Source organism: Chlorocebus sabaeus, chromosome 28 (assembly GCF_047675955.1).
Source record: "Chlorocebus sabaeus isolate Y175 chromosome 28, mChlSab1.0.hap1, whole genome shotgun sequence".
In the NCBI taxonomy this organism is placed as follows: domain Eukaryota; kingdom Metazoa; phylum Chordata; class Mammalia; order Primates; family Cercopithecidae; genus Chlorocebus; species Chlorocebus sabaeus.
This window is the reverse complement of record NC_132931.1, coordinates 13855391-13871130: the sequence shown is the minus strand read 5'-3', so window position 1 is coordinate 13871130 and position 15740 is coordinate 13855391. Positions and strand designations below refer to the sequence as shown.

Below are 15740 nucleotides of genomic sequence, written 5' to 3'. Positions count from 1 at the left end.
CTGGCCTCAAGCGATCCTCTGGCCTCAGCCTCCCAAAATGCTGGAATTACAGGTGTAAGCCACTGTGCCCAGTCTTTTGCCCCTTCTTGAAAGAAGGGCCTGAGCGCCTGGCCCCTGCACTGGGCTTGATGTCATCCCCTGTTTACCCTCTCACAGCTGCTGTGAGATGGGGCACCTGCTCATATCTGGGCCCAGGGCCACTTCTTTGTCACTGAGGGCCTTGTGGGAGTCAGGCAACTGCGGTGAGGGGTGACTGGCCTATGCGGTTACTGCCATTTGCCTTAGAGAAGCAGGGCTGGGCTCTGCCAGAAGCTGAAGGGGCCTGGCTGGCTTAAAGGCTAGAAGCCCGGTGGGTTCTGGTTCCAGCTATGCTTCTGCTTTGCTACAAACCTGGGTGAGGGATCCTGCCACACAGTGAGGGCCTTTGACCTCCTCTCTGGCTTGTGGGGCACTGATGGACCATCACTGCACTACCCGGTGCACTGACATCAAGGCGTCTAAAGCAGGGGTCTCCAAGCCCCTGGTCGCCAGTACCAGTCCATGGCCTGTTAGGAACTGGCTGCACAGCAGGAGGTGAGCAGGGCCTGTGAGCCACACTGAGCTCCACCTCCTGGCAGATCAGCAGGGCATTAGATTCTCAAAGGGGTGCAAACCCTACTGTGAAATGCTCAAGTGAGGGATCAAGGTTGTGTGCTCCTTATGATAATCTAATACCTGATGATCTGTCACTGTCTCCCATCATCCCCAGACGGGACCGTCTAGTTGCAGGAAAACAAGCTCAGGCTCCCACTGATTTTACATGACGGTGAGTATGTAATCATAATAGAAATAAAGTATACAATAAAAGTAATGCACTTGAATCGCCCCGAAATCATCCCTCCAACCCCTCATTCGTGGAAACATTGTCTTTGGTGCCAAAAAGGTTGGGGACTACTTGTCTAAAGGGCCCCTGGCTCTGGGATAGCTGTGAGTTTCCCTAAGAATGAGCCCCACCAGCCCCACTGCCATGTTCAGGGAATGGAGGGAGAATAGATTTAAGTGAAAAGTTAAAAGGGCTAGACAGGGCCGGGCACAGTGACTCACACCTATAATCCCAGCACTTTGGGAGGCCGAGGCGGGTGGATCATGAGGTCAGGAGTTGAGACCAGCCTGACCAAGATGGTGAAACCCCATCTCTACTAAAAATACAAAAATTAGCCAGACACGGTGGCAGGCACCTGTAATCCCAGCTACTTGGAAGGCTGAGGAAGGAGAATCGATTGAACCTGGGAGGTGGAGTTTGCAGTGAGCCAAGATTGTGCCACTACACTCCAGCCTGGATGACAGAGCAAGACTCCATCTCAAAAAAAAAAAAAAGGAAGGGGGGAGGGTTGGGTGTGGTGGCTCATGCCTGTAATCCCAGCACTTTGGGAGGCCAAGGTGGGCAGATCACGAGGTCAGGAGATCGAGACCATCCTGGCTAACATGGTGAAACCCTGTCTCTACTAAAAAACAAAAAAACAAAAAATTAGCCGGGTGTGGTGGCAGGCGCCTGTAGTCCCAGCTACTCGGGAGGCTGAGGCAGGAGAATGGCGTGAACACGGGAGGCGGAGCTTGCAGTGAGCCGAGATTGCACCACTGCACTCCAGCCTGGGTGACAGAACGAGACTCCTTCTCAAAAAAAAAAAAAAAAAAAAGGTGCTAGACAGATGTCACCCCCTAGTGGCATCAACTGCCACGGTGGTGATAAATACCAGACCTAGGAACAAGGAGAATTTGGGTTCTCCCTGAGAGTTACAGGACCCTGGAGAAGTCACTTTCCTCTTTGCTAATTTTTTAAAAATTATTTTTTACAGAGATGGGATCTTGCTAGGTTGCTCAGACTGGTCTCAAACTCGTGAGCTCAAGCGATCCTTCTGCTTCAGCCTCCGGAGTAGCTGGGACTAAAGGCATGAGCCACCATGTCAGGCCCCCTTTTTCTTTAAAATGGGCATTATAATAGTCCCAACACAATGAGACTATTGTAAAGATAAAAGGAATTAACATGCAGAACAGAGCTTAGGACATAGGAAAGGGTTCAATCAGTGTTGGGTGTCAAATAGGAATTGCTGAAGGACTTCGGAGAAATTGGCTTGTTCAGCAGGAGTTTGAAGCGCTTGAGAAGAACATAGTCAGGGTTGCAAAGCTGCAAATCTTTAAGACTGTTTAACATAATTGGAAGGTCAGGTTGCTCCTGCGTTTTAAAATGTACCGAATAGAATGAGATGTACTGTTTCTAAAATGTGTAACTTTATTTCACTGAGTAAGAATTTTACAGCAGCCACAGTGTTATCTATGTTATGGAAGCCACCTTCAAGGCCACCCTGAAATTGATGCTGATGCCACCCTTTGGCTAATTCCTGTTTCCCACTCAGGATTTTCTTTTCTTTTTTTCTTTTTCTTTTTTTTTAGACGGAGTCTTGCTCTGTCACCCAGGCTAGAGCGCAGTGGTGCGATCTTGGCTCTCTGCAACCTCTGGCTCCTAGGTTCAAGCAATTCTTCTGCCTCAGACTCCCAAGTAGTCGGGATTACACACACCCGCCACCACGCCTAATTTTTTTTTTTTTTTTTTAGTAGAGATAGGGTTTCGCCATATTGGCCAAGCTGGTCTCGAACTCCAGACCTCAGGTGATCCACCCACCTCTGCCTCTCAAAGTGCTGGGATTGCAGGCACGAGCCACTACGCCCAGCCAGGATTTTCCATAGGCATTACCCTTACCCCATCACCACCACCACCACCCTCACAGTACCCATCTCTGCTCCATCCCATAACAGGCTGGGAAGCTTCACTCTTCCAGGGAGTATCTGATAAGGGAGGGGCAGCAAATCCTCTCAGAAGGCTAGGTTTCCTTTTGAGTTTTTTCTTTTTCTTTTATTTTTTGAGATGGAGTCTAGCTCTGTTGCCCAGGCTGGAGTGCAGTGGCATGATCTTGGCTCACTGCAACCTCCGCCTCCTGAATTCAAGTGACTCTCCTGCCTCAGCCTCCTGAGTAGCTGGGATTACAAGTGCACACCACCATGCCCAGCTAATTTTTGTATTTCTTAGTAGAGACGGGGTTTCACCATGTTGGCCAGGCTGGTCTCAAACTCCTGGCCTCAAGTGATCCACCCGCCTCTGCCTCCCAAAGTGCTGGGATTACAGGTGCGAGCCACCGTGCCCAGTCCAGAAAGCTGGCTTTTCTTTTCTTTTTTCTTTCATTTTCTTTCAGAGAGGGGTCTCTTTACATTGCCCGGGTTAGTCTCAGACTCCTGACCACAAGTGATCCTCCCACTTCAGCCTCCAGAGTAGCAAGGATTACAGGTGTACACCACTGAGTGCAACTTGGCTTTCCTAGATTAATGTTGTTAATTGGAGAAACAGAATTGGAGCCATGTATGTAATTTTAAATTTTTGAGTAGTCACAGTTCAAAAAAGAAATAAGTGAAATCAGTTTTACTGCTGTTACAAAACTCCACATACTCAAAATATCATTTCAACATATAATCAATGTAAAAATGATCAATAAACTGGGAGCAGTGGCTCACATCTATAATCTCAACACTGTGGGAGGCCGAGGGTGGGGGAAATCTCTTGAGGCCAGGAGTTCGAGACCAGCCTGGTCAACATGGCGAAACCCCATCTCTACTGAAAATATAAAACCTAGCCAGGCGTGGTGGCAGGTGCTGTAATCCCAGCTACTCTGGAGGCTGAGGCACGGGAATCTCTTCAACTGAGGGGCAGAGGTTGCAGTGAGCCAAGATCACGCCACTGCACTCTAGCCTTTTTTTTTTTTTTTTTTTTTGTAAGCATTCACCATCTCATGTGCATTTTACACTGTGATTTCATCTCCATTCAGACGGGCCACACTGCACATGGGGCTAGTGGTTACTGAAGTGGAAAGCACAACACTCAGTTGTCTGGGTACAAATGGTGTAAATACGTCTGATCATCCGAAGAGTCTTCTTGGTCATCCTTTTTTTTTTTTTTTTTTTTTTGAGACAGGTTCTCTCCCTATTGCACAGTCTGGAGTGCAGTGGCAAAATTGTGACTTGTAGGTCACTGCACCCTCTAACTCTTGGGATCAAGTGATCCTCCCACCTCAGCCTCCCAAGTAGCTGGGATTACAGGCATGCACCACCATGCCCAGCTAATTCTTTAGATTTTTGGTAGAGATGGGGGTCTCACTATGCTGCCCAGGCCGGTCTTGAGCTCCTAGTCTCAAGTGATCCTCCTGCCTCAGCCTCCCAAAGTATTGGGATTACAGGCATGAGCCACTGTGCCCAGCCTCAAGAGTCATTTTTTTTTCCCCCACAAATTCTCCCAGCCTAGCCTATAGGGGCCACAGGTACCTCTTACCAGGGTGACTCTGACCCTCCTCCAAGCATCCTCGCCTATGCCATGTGTCTTCATCCCTGCTACTTAGCATGTAGTTGGGTGCAAAGTAGATGCTTGTGGAATGGCTGAAAGAATAAGATGAGGCCTCCCTTTGATAACTCCCCCAAAGCCTCGAACATGACTCAGTGTTGGAAGCCGTTTGTCCGTGCCTCCTCCGTACTGACCTTGGACTGCTTTTGCAGACACCATCTCATATGGTCACAGCAGCAGAGAGGGGACATTCTCTCCCCTGGCCAGGTGAGCACTGCTCAGAACAGACACTGAGGGCAGCCTTAACAGGGGATGCCTGGAGCCAAACATCTAGAACGGCAGCCACGGGTAAGGGTCTGGGACCTGGGGACAGATCAGATGTTGTGAACAGTCAGACCTCATTCATCTGGCTCTGGGAGGGGGTGGTGGGGGAGGGATGGTGGCCTGTTTTGGTTCATTGAATTTTTCTGGGTAATGGAAAGTGTACACTTCTTTGATGTCAATTCTTGTTGATGAAAGTTAGTGTTAGTTGGTCTGTTGGCCCTAGCAAGGTGGTGTAATCGAATCTTCTTTGGTCATTCGAGGGCAGTAGCCCTGGGGTCCATATCCTTACCACACATCCTCATTGTCCTGCATTGGCAATTAACCATGGGAGGTCGGGGGGTGCCGGGCAGGTAACAATGACTTGGAATCAGCTCCTGGGAGATGCATTTGGGGCTAAATCCTGGAGTAGCTTGGAGGGGTCAAAATGAGTTCAGGGATATCCTTTTTTTTTTTTTTTTTTTTTTTGAGAAGGTGTCTTGCTCTGTCACCGAGGCTGGAGTGCAGTGGTGCCATCTTGGCTCACTGCAACCTCTGTCTCCTGGGTTCAAGCAATTCTCCTGCCTCAGTCTCCCAAATAGCTGGGATTACAGGCATTCACCACCACGCCTGGCTAATTTTTGTATTTTTAGGATAGATGGCGTTTCACCTTGTTGGCCAGGCTGGTCTCAAACTCCTGGCCTCAAGTGATCCAGCCGCCTCAGCCTCCCAAAGTGCTGGAATTACAGGTGTGAGCCACCACGCCCGGCCTATTCCTTCGTTTTCTAGAGACAGGGCCTCTCTCTGTCGCCTAATTTGGAGTGCAGTGGCGTGATCACAGCTCACTGCAGACTTCAACTCCTGGGCTTAAGCCATCCTCCTGCCTTAGCCTCCCGAGTAGCTGGGACTTCAGGTGCATACCACCATGCCCTGCTAATTTTTAAAATATTTTTTAGAGATGGGGTCTCGCTATGTTGCCCAAGTGGGTCTCGAATTCCTGGCCTGAAGCAATCCTCCCACCTCAGCCTCCTGAATAGCTGGGATTCCGAAAAAAATCTCCAAAAATCCTGAAGGATTTTAAGCAGAGGAGTGAATGTGATCTAATTTACCTGATCGGGAGGAAGTTGACACCGTCCCTCACCTCTAATTCAGGAGACAGATGAGAAAACAGGCAAAAATCATAAAAGTGTGATGACTACTTTGATAGAAGCTTAGGCCACCTGAAAGCGCAGGGATTTTGCCAATGTTAGGACCAGGCTTAACTGTAGTTCTTTATCATATGCAATTGAGCCAAAACTTATTTTTAAAAAGTGTCTACAGCTGTTTTCCTAACTACCCTCAAAAAACAATATTAAACAATCATTTAGCACACTAATTTCAGCCCTCAAATATTTCAGTCTTCAACTTTGGACCTCCTACGTATTATTTTTTTATTTTTATTTTCTGAGACAAAGTCTTGCTCCCACCTCAGCCTCCCCAGTAGCTGGGACCACAAGTGCCTGCCACTAAGCCAGACTAATTTTTGTATTTTTTGCAAAGACAAGGTCTGGCTGTTGCCCAGGCTGGTCATGAACTTCTGAACTCAAGGTCCTCCCACGTTGGCCTCCTGAAATGCTGGGATTACAGGCATGAGCCACCACAGCCGGCCTGGACCTCCCACTTTTTGGGGGGGCAGTGGAGGTAAGACAATAGCAGATTTTGCTTGCAAACAGGCAACCTCTTCCGTGATGGAAGGGCTATTCTGAGCCATTTCGCTTCTCCTGGGGCAGAATTAACTGGTGCTAAAAACATCCATTCACAATCCCAACATTTCACCTGTGGCCTTGTTCTCAAGTGGCAACATTAAACAAGCAAGGAGCTTGTTTCAGAAAAGAGCACCTCCCCTCCAGGGTACCCATGGGCATTGCGGCATTTATTTATTGCAGGGTGTGCAATGTATCTGTCTGGGAAGGGGACATAATGATCTTGGTGGGGTAGTGGTAAATGGGGTGAGGGTGGAGGGTAGGTGAAGGAAGGTGTAGGAGGTGGAACCAGGGCCTGGAGGTGGCCAAGTTCACGTCATGCTTCCGCATGGTAACCATGGTGCCTGACCGTACCTTAACCTTCGAGACACCTTTTGGTCTGGCCCATGCCACCTCCCCTGGCTACATCCCCACTCTATCCTTTCATTGCTCTGGCCTGGCTTAGGCCTCTCTCCATCCAGTTTTGATGGAGGTAGATCTGCCTGCCAGGTGGATCCAGCCTCGGAGGTAAAGCAGCTGCAGAACCAATGGGGCCTTTCTGCACCTGGGCGGCCACTTCCAGGAAGCCCACCTGGACTGACTTTCACTAACAGGGTCTCGGTCCATCTCCAGCCTTCACTTTCCCAAAGACCCTCCTGGCTTCCTCTCCCTTCTGCGGGCCAAGAACCCCAGGAGGGCAGCGGGGGGCCAGGAGCGAGGAGTGAAGGTGGCAAACCCTACCCTGCCTGCCACCTTCAGTCCAGTGGTGGACAATACCTGGGCCCCATCGCTGCCAACTGGGGAAGCCCCCACCCCCCGCCGGGTGCCCACCGCCCCCAGGATCCCCGAGCATTCCCCGCGGCCTGGCTCTTGGGAGGAGACTTAGGGAAAAAGGAACCCTTAGAACCTGGGCGCCGGCCCGGCCCCATCACGCCTGGCGGAGGTTTAAAGGGCTGGGGCCCACCCGGACGGCGGACGCCCCTCCCCGTGCCCGCGCCCGCCCAGGCCGCACCCACTTGGGGGCGGCGCGCCGGGGCCTGGCGCTCGGTCGGCGGGCGCGGCCGCTTTAAGCGGGGGCGGGACTGCGCGCGGCCGAGCGGCTGGGACGAGGGCTCGGCTGGGGGTCGCAGGGGTCGCGGGCCGGGCCTGCGGGAGCCGGGCCGCCGAGGTAGGGGTAAGTTGGCCGGGGGGCGTCCGAACGGCCCCGGGAGGTGCGCGCGGCCCCTAGGCGTGGGGAGGCCTCTGCGGCGCGGCGGCTCCGCGGAGGGATGGAGCGGGGGGCTCCGAGCGCCCCGGGATCCTCTAGGCGCCAGCCAGAGCCCACCCGGGGCTGCTGGGCCGACGGCGTTTGCGGCCGAGCTGAGAGGAAGCTGTGGGAGGCGCAGAGCTCGCGGGCGCGGGAATTGGCGCTCGTCGCTCGCCGTAGCTCGGCCTGGGACGCGGTCGCGGAGCGCCAGGGACGGCGACAAAAGGAGGGAACCGGAGGGCCGTTTGCGAGCTGAGAGATCGGGTGGGACATTGGGGTCCTGTCCCTCCGGAGGCGCCCCCCGGCCAACCTGGCACCTCCGGGCCTCTACGCAGGCACTGGGCTCGTTAGGCCCGGAGAGGGGAGAGAAGGTAGCGGCGACCACAGCGCCCCCTCTGGCCCGGCGGCGCCGCCTCAGGCAGGGCTCGCCGGGGTCTGGGGGCGGCAGGGCCGTTTTGTCCCCGGGAGTGGGAGCGGGCGCGGCGCCAGCCCGGCCTGGGCCTTCGGCGTTCGGGGTGGTGAAGTTGCTTTCCCTCAGACACGCGGAATGGGGGCGTTTCCCCCCGGCCAAGGCCCCCAGGCTCCGCGGCACCCGGGAAATGGAAGAGTTGTCGACTTCCGTGGGAAGGGGGAAGTTTTGACAGGACTAGGGAGGTTCTTAGGCAGGGAAAGGCCATGACCCCGAGTCTTGGGTCCCCTGGGATGGGGATGGGCAGGAAGAGGCCGTGATCCCCGAGTCTTGAGTACCCTGGGTTGCTGATGGGCAGGGAGAGGCCGTGATCCCCGAGTCTTGGGTCCCCTGGGATGGGGATGGGCAGGGAGAGGCCGTGATCCCCGAGTCTTGGGTACCCTGGGTTGGGGATGGGCATGGAGAGGCCCGAGACCCCCATGTCTTGGCCCGATGGAGATGAGGAAGGAGGTGTGGGGTCTTCTGTCTTGGGACGGGGGTGTCACCTGAAACAGGCAATTGCCAGGTGCCCTAGGAGGGCATGACGCACTCCCCCGTCTTGGTTTCCTTCCTGGCTTTTCCTACCTGGAGCCAGAAGGCTGGGGCTTCTGGTGGGCGTGTTGTGGGACACCTGTGGGCATGCTCTGTGCATGGAAGAAGCGTTTTTGGTGTTTAGGAGAGAGTGGCCGGAAGGAGCTCTCTAGTGTCACCTGTGTCCGCTGCAAAGCAGTGTATCCGGTAGGCCTGCAGAGGAGGTCGTGGTGTGTCTGTTGAAAGAAAACGAAGCCGTGAAACTGCCTCTTAGTGCAGAGCGGGATTATGCAAGGAGGAGGGGTAAAAGCACCTTATTTCACCAGCTTCTCGGGATACTTTGTGACACCTGTTAAAATAGAAACCAAGTCTCCATCTGTGTGTCAGCTGGGAGCAGCCGTTGAGTACCTACTGTCTGCCAGCTACAAACAGAATTCATAGTTTCCCGTGCCTCTCACATAACCACAGTCTGGAGGGGTGCTGCTTGGGAGCCCACCTTTGGCACTTGGGGATTTTGATGCTGGCTGAAGTTTGGGAACCAGTCACACGTACAACCAAGGTTGCCCCGATCCAGCCTGCTGCTTGGTTCCCCCCCTCCCCCCAGACTCATCTTGCTTTATTGCCCAGGCTGGAGGCTGGAGTGCAGTGGCACAATCTTGGCTCACTGCAATCTCCACCTCCCGGGTTCAAGTGATTCTCCTGCCTCAAGCGTCCCGAGTAGCTGGGATTACAGGTGCCCGCTACCATGCCTGACTAATTTTTGTATTTTTAGTAGAGATGGGGTTTCATCATGTTGCCCAGGCTAGTCTGGAACTCCTGACCTCATGATCTCCCTGCCTTGGCCTCCCGAAGTGCTGGGATTCTAGGCGTGAGCCACCGCGCCTGGCCGGCTGCCTTGTTTTATACCGCCCATGAACTAAGAATGGTTTCATATTTTTAAATGGCTGGGGAAAAGAGGAAGGATACTTCATGGTAAATGAGAGTTATATGAAATTCAGATTTCAGCGTCCATAAATAAAGTTTTATTGGAACACAGCCTCACTCATTTATTTACATGTTGTCTGTCTGTGACTGCTTTCTGGTTATAGCAGAGCTGAGTAGTTGTGACAGACTGTGTGGCCACAAAGATTAAAATATCTACTATATGGCTCTTTACAGAAAATGTTTGCCAACCACTGACTCAGGGAAAGAGGAAATACCATAGGAAAGAAAAGTATCTGCGTAGAAAAATCATGTTTCAAAATTAATAGACAAAATGGGTAAACTTCATATTCAAAAAACCAGAAGGAATAGTGTTAGATTCTGGATTAAGATAAAAGCATATCGATTATATAGGCATTTAGGTAAGATTTTCACAGAGATTGTGATCCTGTGCCCTCCGTAAGTTGACTAACTGTATGCTTCTTTTCATAGGCTGGTTGAACTCATGGACCTGATACTTTTCTCTTGAAAAGCAAACCAGCCCAAAAGAAAAATGGCATTTGTTGCAACACAGGGGGCCACGGTGGTTGACCAGACCACTTTGATGAAAAAGTACCTTCAGTTCGTGGCAGCTCTCACAGATGTGAATACACGTGAGTTGATCCTTTTTGTCATTAAAAAATACATAAACAAGGCCGGACGTGGTGGCTTACGTCTGTAATCCCAACACTTTGGGAGACCGAGGCGGGTGGATCACCTGATGTCAGGAGTTTGAGACTAGCCTGGCCAACGTGGTGAAACCTGTCTCTACTAAAGTACAAAAATGAGCCGGGCGTGGTGGCTTACGCCTGTAGTCCCAGCTACTCGGGAGGCTGAGGCAGGAGAATCGCTTGAACCCAGGAGGCAGAGGTTGCAGTGAACCGAGATCACTCCACTGCCCTCCAGCCTGGGTGACAGAGCGAGATTCTCTCTCAAAAAGAAAGAAAGAAAGAAATGCATAAATATGACACATCCATCTCAGCTCCAACGTTGTGCACTTTAAGATTAATTGTAACATTAACTTTTATTCTCGTTTTCCTTTTCTCTACCTTGTAGAGAAGCAAAGTGATGAGTAATACTGGCTGGAGCCCCAATGAGGCACATGTGTGTATGTTTGTGTGTATGTATATGCTTGTCAGTGCATGCATGTGTATGTCTGAGAGTACAAATGTGTGCGACTGGTTGTAGGGAACTAGCTATGTGCCTTCTATTAGGCCATGACAGTCAAACTGATAAGATCTGATTGCTTCTCTTAAATTACTAAATCCAAGTTTTGCATTAACATATTTTCCTTAACATAATTTCAATTACCTGATGCTTGTATTGCCATTTACAGCTGATGAAACGAAGTTGAAAATGATGCAAGAAGTTAGTGAAAATTTTGAGGTATGAGCATTATATTTTGTATTTTTCATTTTGAGGTAAATACTGTCATGCACTTTCCTGTTCCTGCTTTGTCCGTCTTTTTACTAGCAACTCAAAGATCCTTGTCTTTGTTCAAGTAATTTATTATATTTCGAAACTGACCTTTGAAACTTTGTACACAGTGTTTTCCATCTGCACGCTAATGATAGCGAACCCCACACCGTGTTGAGGGTTGTAAGTTTTGTTTTCGTTGTTTTAACATTTTTTCATTTTAAAATATGATAGCTCTTATAGGCTACCGTGCCTGTTGGGATGTACTCAGATTATTCTTGTGTTTAGTTTCTTTCTTTTTTGGTTTTTGTTTGAGATGGAGTTTCACTCTTGTCGTCCAGGCTGGGGTGCAGTGGCGTGATCTTGGCTCACTGCAACCTCTGCCTTCCAGGTTCAAGTGATTCTCCTGACTCAGCCTCAAGAGTAGCTGAGATTATAGCGCCTGCCACCACACCCGGGTGTTTTTAGTGGAGACAGGGTTTTGCCGTGTTGGTCAGGCTGGCCTTGAACTCCTGACCACAGGTGATCTACCTGCCTCAGCCTCTCAAGGTGCTGGCATTACAGGTGTGAGCCATCTCACCTGGCTTGTTTATTGTCTTTTGAGGTGGAGTCTGACTCTGTCGTCTAGGCTGGAGTGCAGTGACGTGATCGTGGCTCACTGCAACCTCTGCCTCCCAGGTTCAAGTGATTCTCCTGCCTTAGCCTCCCAAGTAGTTGAGATTACAGGTGTGCACCACCATGCCTGGCTGATTTTTGCATTTTTAGTAGAGACGGGGTTTCACCATGTTGGCCAGGCTGGCCTTGAGCTCCTGACCTCAGGTGATCCACCTGCCTTGGCCTCCCAAAGTGCTGGGATTACAGGCATGAGCCACTGTGCCTGGCCGAGATGCACTCAGATTTATGTTATAAATTTGTTGTGTTCAGGTAATTTGATGGTATATTCTTACGCAGTGAGATCTGGATGTCATTTCTGGTTCTGCTAATTAGAACATCTGTGACCTTGATCAAGAAAGAACTTTCTCTCTTGTGGACCATATATCCTACAATTTTATATGTACTGCGTGTCCCTCAGACACTTTTCATTTTTCTTCAGTCTTTTTTCTTTTTGTCCTTTAGATTGGATAATTTCTGTTGATGTTCTGAGAATTTTTTTGTTTTCTCCAACCTGCTGGGTTTTTTTTAGAATTTCAGTTTACATTTTGTATTTTTAAAAATTTTAGCTATTGTGCTTTCAGTTCTAGAATTTCCATTTGGTTCTCTATAGATTTCATTTATCTGCAGATTCCCCTTCTTCATTTATTAAGACCATATTCTTCTTTTATGTTTTGAACATACTTACTGTATGAGGGCTGTTTTAAAGTCTTCATGTATTAAAGCCAACATTTGGGCTATATGAAGGTCAATTGCTATTGGCTGTGGGCCTCGTTATCCTGTTTCCTTATCTAGTAATTTATATATTTATATATTTTGAGACAAGGTCTTACCGTCACCCAGGCTGGAGTGCAGTGGTACCATTTCGGCTCAGAGCAACCTCAACCTCCTGGGCTTGGGTGAACCTCCCACCTCAGCCTCTTGAGTAGCTGGGACTACAGGCATGCACTACCATACCTGGCTAATTTTTGTATATTTTGTAGAGACGAGGTTTCACCATGTTGCCCAGTCTGGTCTCAAACTCCTGCCTCAGCCTCCCAAAGTGCTGGAATTACAGATGTGAGCCACTGTTCCCAACTGTCTAGTAATTTTTTTACTGTACAGTGGACATTATATGTGAGACATCGTAGGGACTCTAGATCCCGTTATCTCCCTCTGAAGAATGTCAGTGTTTTGTGGTAGTAGGCAGTTCAGTTACCAGCTGATCCCACTGAATTTGCATAGGATTGATTTTATGCCTTGGGGAGGATCTGTGGATGGCCCAAGGTCTTTCCCAGGTCTCTAACTTGGTGGGATTCAACCTTCAAATTCTGCCTTTGGATCTCATCAGAGGCTGATTTTAGGCTTTGTTGGGGTTGGTCTAGAATAGGCCATATTCTAGGACATGGTCTAGCTGGATGTGTGAGGTCTGGGATGTTATTAAGATGTTAAGTTGGCCGGGCGCGGTGGCTCAAGCCTGTAATCCCAGCACTTTGGGAGGCCAAGACGGGCGGATCACGAGGTCAGGAGATCAAGACCATCCTGGCTAACACGGTGAAACCCCATCTCTACTGAAAAATACAAAAAACTAGCTGGGCAAGGTAGCAGGCGCCTGTATTCCCAGCTACTCGGGAGGCTGAGGCAGGAGAATGGCGTGAACCTGGGAGGCAGAGCTTGCAGTGAGCCGAGATTGCGCCACTGCACTCCAGCCTGGGCGACAGAGCGAGACTCCGTCTCAAAAAAAAAAAAAGATGTTAAGTAGGTCTTTGCACTCCGGCTAGGCTTGAAATCCAGCATTCTCTAACATTGCTAGATGTATGGTATCTTCATTCATCTTGCAATTTTTTTTTTTTTTTTTAAGATAGGGTCTCCCTCTGTCGCCCAGGCTGGAGTAGAGTGGTGTGGTCACAGCTCACTGCAGTCTCAACTTCCTGGGCCCACTTCAGCCTATGGAGTAGCTGGGACCACAGGTGTGCACCACCACGACCCACTAATTTTTGTATTTTTAGTAGAGATGGGGTTTCACCATGTTGCCTAGGCTGGTCACGAACTCCTGACCTCAGGCAATCCGCCCACCTCGGCCTCCCAAAGTGCTAAGATTACAAACGTGAGCCACCACGCCCGGCCGCATCTCTCAGTCTTGAAGCAGGTACACTGTGGTGAGCTTCAAGCAGTGTCACCCTGTGTGTGTGCAGTCCAGCCCTCAGCTGGCTTCACTGGAGGCCTGCTCTGTGGTTTGCTTTTCTCTGGTGCTATGCCCTGCAGATTCCAGCCACTTTAGCTCTCCTGAACACTAAGGATTTTACTCCTCAGCTCAGCAGGCCATGACCCTTGCTTGGACCCAGCTTGCTGAACCCCAGTTGGAAAATCGTACCTAGGCAGAGAACCATGGTGGTCATGGGGCTCTGCATGTGAATTTCCCTTCTCCTGGGAGTCATGCTCCAGTATTGCCCCTAATCCAACATCTGAAAAAAGTTATCTCGTATTTTGCCCAACTCTTTGGTTCACCTGGGTACCAGTTAGTCTCATAGACAGATGAGAAAGTCACGTTTGTTACTTATTTTTTCACATCAGATGGGTAATGTGCTGACATCATAACAAGATTTAAGGGAGGCCATCTCACACACAAGCATGAACCCCAATCATCGTGCTTACAAACTACAAAAGGATCATGTTTCCGATTTTCATTGTTTATTTGATTAAAACAAATTTTAAGAGACAGGGTCTTGCCGTACAGTGGTGCAGTCACAGCTCACTGCAGCCTTGAACTCCTGGGCTCAGGTGGTCCTCCTGAGTAGCTGGGACTACAGGTGTGAGACACTATGCTTGGCTAATTTTTCTTTTTCTTTTCTTTTCTTTTCTTTTTTTTTTTTTTTTTTGAGAGAGAGACAGGATCTCGCTGTGTTGCCCAGTCTGGTCGAACTCTGGGCTCAAGCGAACCTCCTGCTTTGGCTTCCCAAGGTGCTGGTATTATTGGTGTAACCCACTGCGCCCAGCCAACATTTCTTTTTTAAAATGTGAGGATAATAATCTAAGAACAATAGAGAAAATGTTCCCTAGCTTCCATAAGGTTTTTTTGTATTAATAAACGTTAAATACATGCTGGTGGAGTTGAATCAAATACCCTACTATCTGTACTAATGGATAGTATCTTAGCTTTTTTTTAATAGACGTTTTCAAGGACTTGTTGCCTTGAGCTGAGCTAGAAAAAAACCTTGAGATATTTAGAGATCTAGCTAAAGAGCTTTCTCTTCTGCCCAAGCTGCTAAAACAAGCTGTTTTAAAAAATACATATATATATATAAAAAGGTGAGAGGCAGAAGAGGATACGCCTGCATTCCGCATTTTGTTGGAAGCACTGATCTGAGAGAACCATAGTCCTGGCAGGTTTGTCGGAGAGGCCGAAATGGGCAGTCTGTGAACCTGCAGGAACAAGCCCTTGAGTCAGGGCTCCGAGCATGGACACACGGCTGTCTGGATTAAATATCCGTAAATATCTGACCCTTTTGAGGTTCTGAGACTTTCTTCTCCATTTTAGGATTTGCAGTTATCAGGTTACCTCCTTCCTGGCTTTTGGTCTCAGATGCATTGATTAACAACTAGAAGTTAGTGGGGCAAGTCTGCGTGTGGTGGCTCACGCCTGTAATCCCAGCACTTTGGGAGGCTGAGGCAGGTGGATCACTTGAGGCCAGGAGTTCGAGACCAACCTGGCCCACATGATACAACCCTCTCTCTACTCCAAATACAAAAATCTAGCCGAGCATGGTGGCACATGCCTGGCCTGTAGTCCCGGCTACTCGGAAGGCTGAGGCAGAGAATCACTTGAACCTGGGAGGCAGAGGTTGCAGTGAGCGGAGATCATGCCACTGCACTTCAGCCTGGGCAACAGAGCGAGACACTGTTTCAAAATATTACATATATGTAATATTACATATATAGATATATAATCTACATATATATGTATCTCTGTATCTGCAAGGCAGTACAGTTAGGGCTTTTCCAAGTAATGACTTTTGCAGTCTGTGTATCAACATTTACCTTAAATGAAATTCAGATGACTGAATTCTTCAGAGAATTAAATACTAGAATGACCATCAAGAAGCAGTTCTTGGCGGGGTGCGGTGG

The 15740-nt window shown here is 49.5% G+C and overlaps 1 protein-coding gene and 2 non-coding genes across 15 annotated transcripts in view; 2 read left to right on the top strand and 1 right to left on the bottom strand.

Moving 5' to 3' along the window:
- Nucleotides 1–7430: 7430 nt before the first annotated feature.
- The window catches only part of TRRAP (transformation/transcription domain associated protein), a 136081-nt gene continuing 127771 nt past the window's right edge, over nucleotides 7431–15740 (top strand). For 10 of the 13 annotated variants that reach the window (XM_008018692.3, XM_008018689.3, XM_008018680.3 and 7 more), the window contains exons 1-3: nucleotides 7431–7558; nucleotides 10023–10183; nucleotides 10906–10955. In XM_008018692.3, the coding sequence (XP_008016883.1) occupies nucleotides 10084–10183; nucleotides 10906–10955 (150 nt within the window). In that variant the 5' untranslated portion in view covers nucleotides 7431–7558; nucleotides 10023–10083. Of the gene's footprint in view, nucleotides 7559–7877; nucleotides 8002–8109; nucleotides 8913–10022; nucleotides 10184–10905; nucleotides 10956–15740 lie in introns of those variants that run through there. The other 3 variants (XM_008018679.3, XM_008018677.3, XM_008018678.3) reach the window with 3 other exon arrangements.
- On the top strand, nucleotides 10624–10819 carry LOC140710633 (small nucleolar RNA ZL1). Its single transcript, XR_012091740.1, has one exon. It is a non-coding gene; the product is annotated as a small nucleolar RNA ZL1 (small nucleolar RNA).
- Nucleotides 14184–14285, bottom strand: LOC119621410 (small nucleolar RNA U13). The gene has a single exon (XR_005237971.2). It is a non-coding gene; the product is annotated as a small nucleolar RNA U13 (small nucleolar RNA).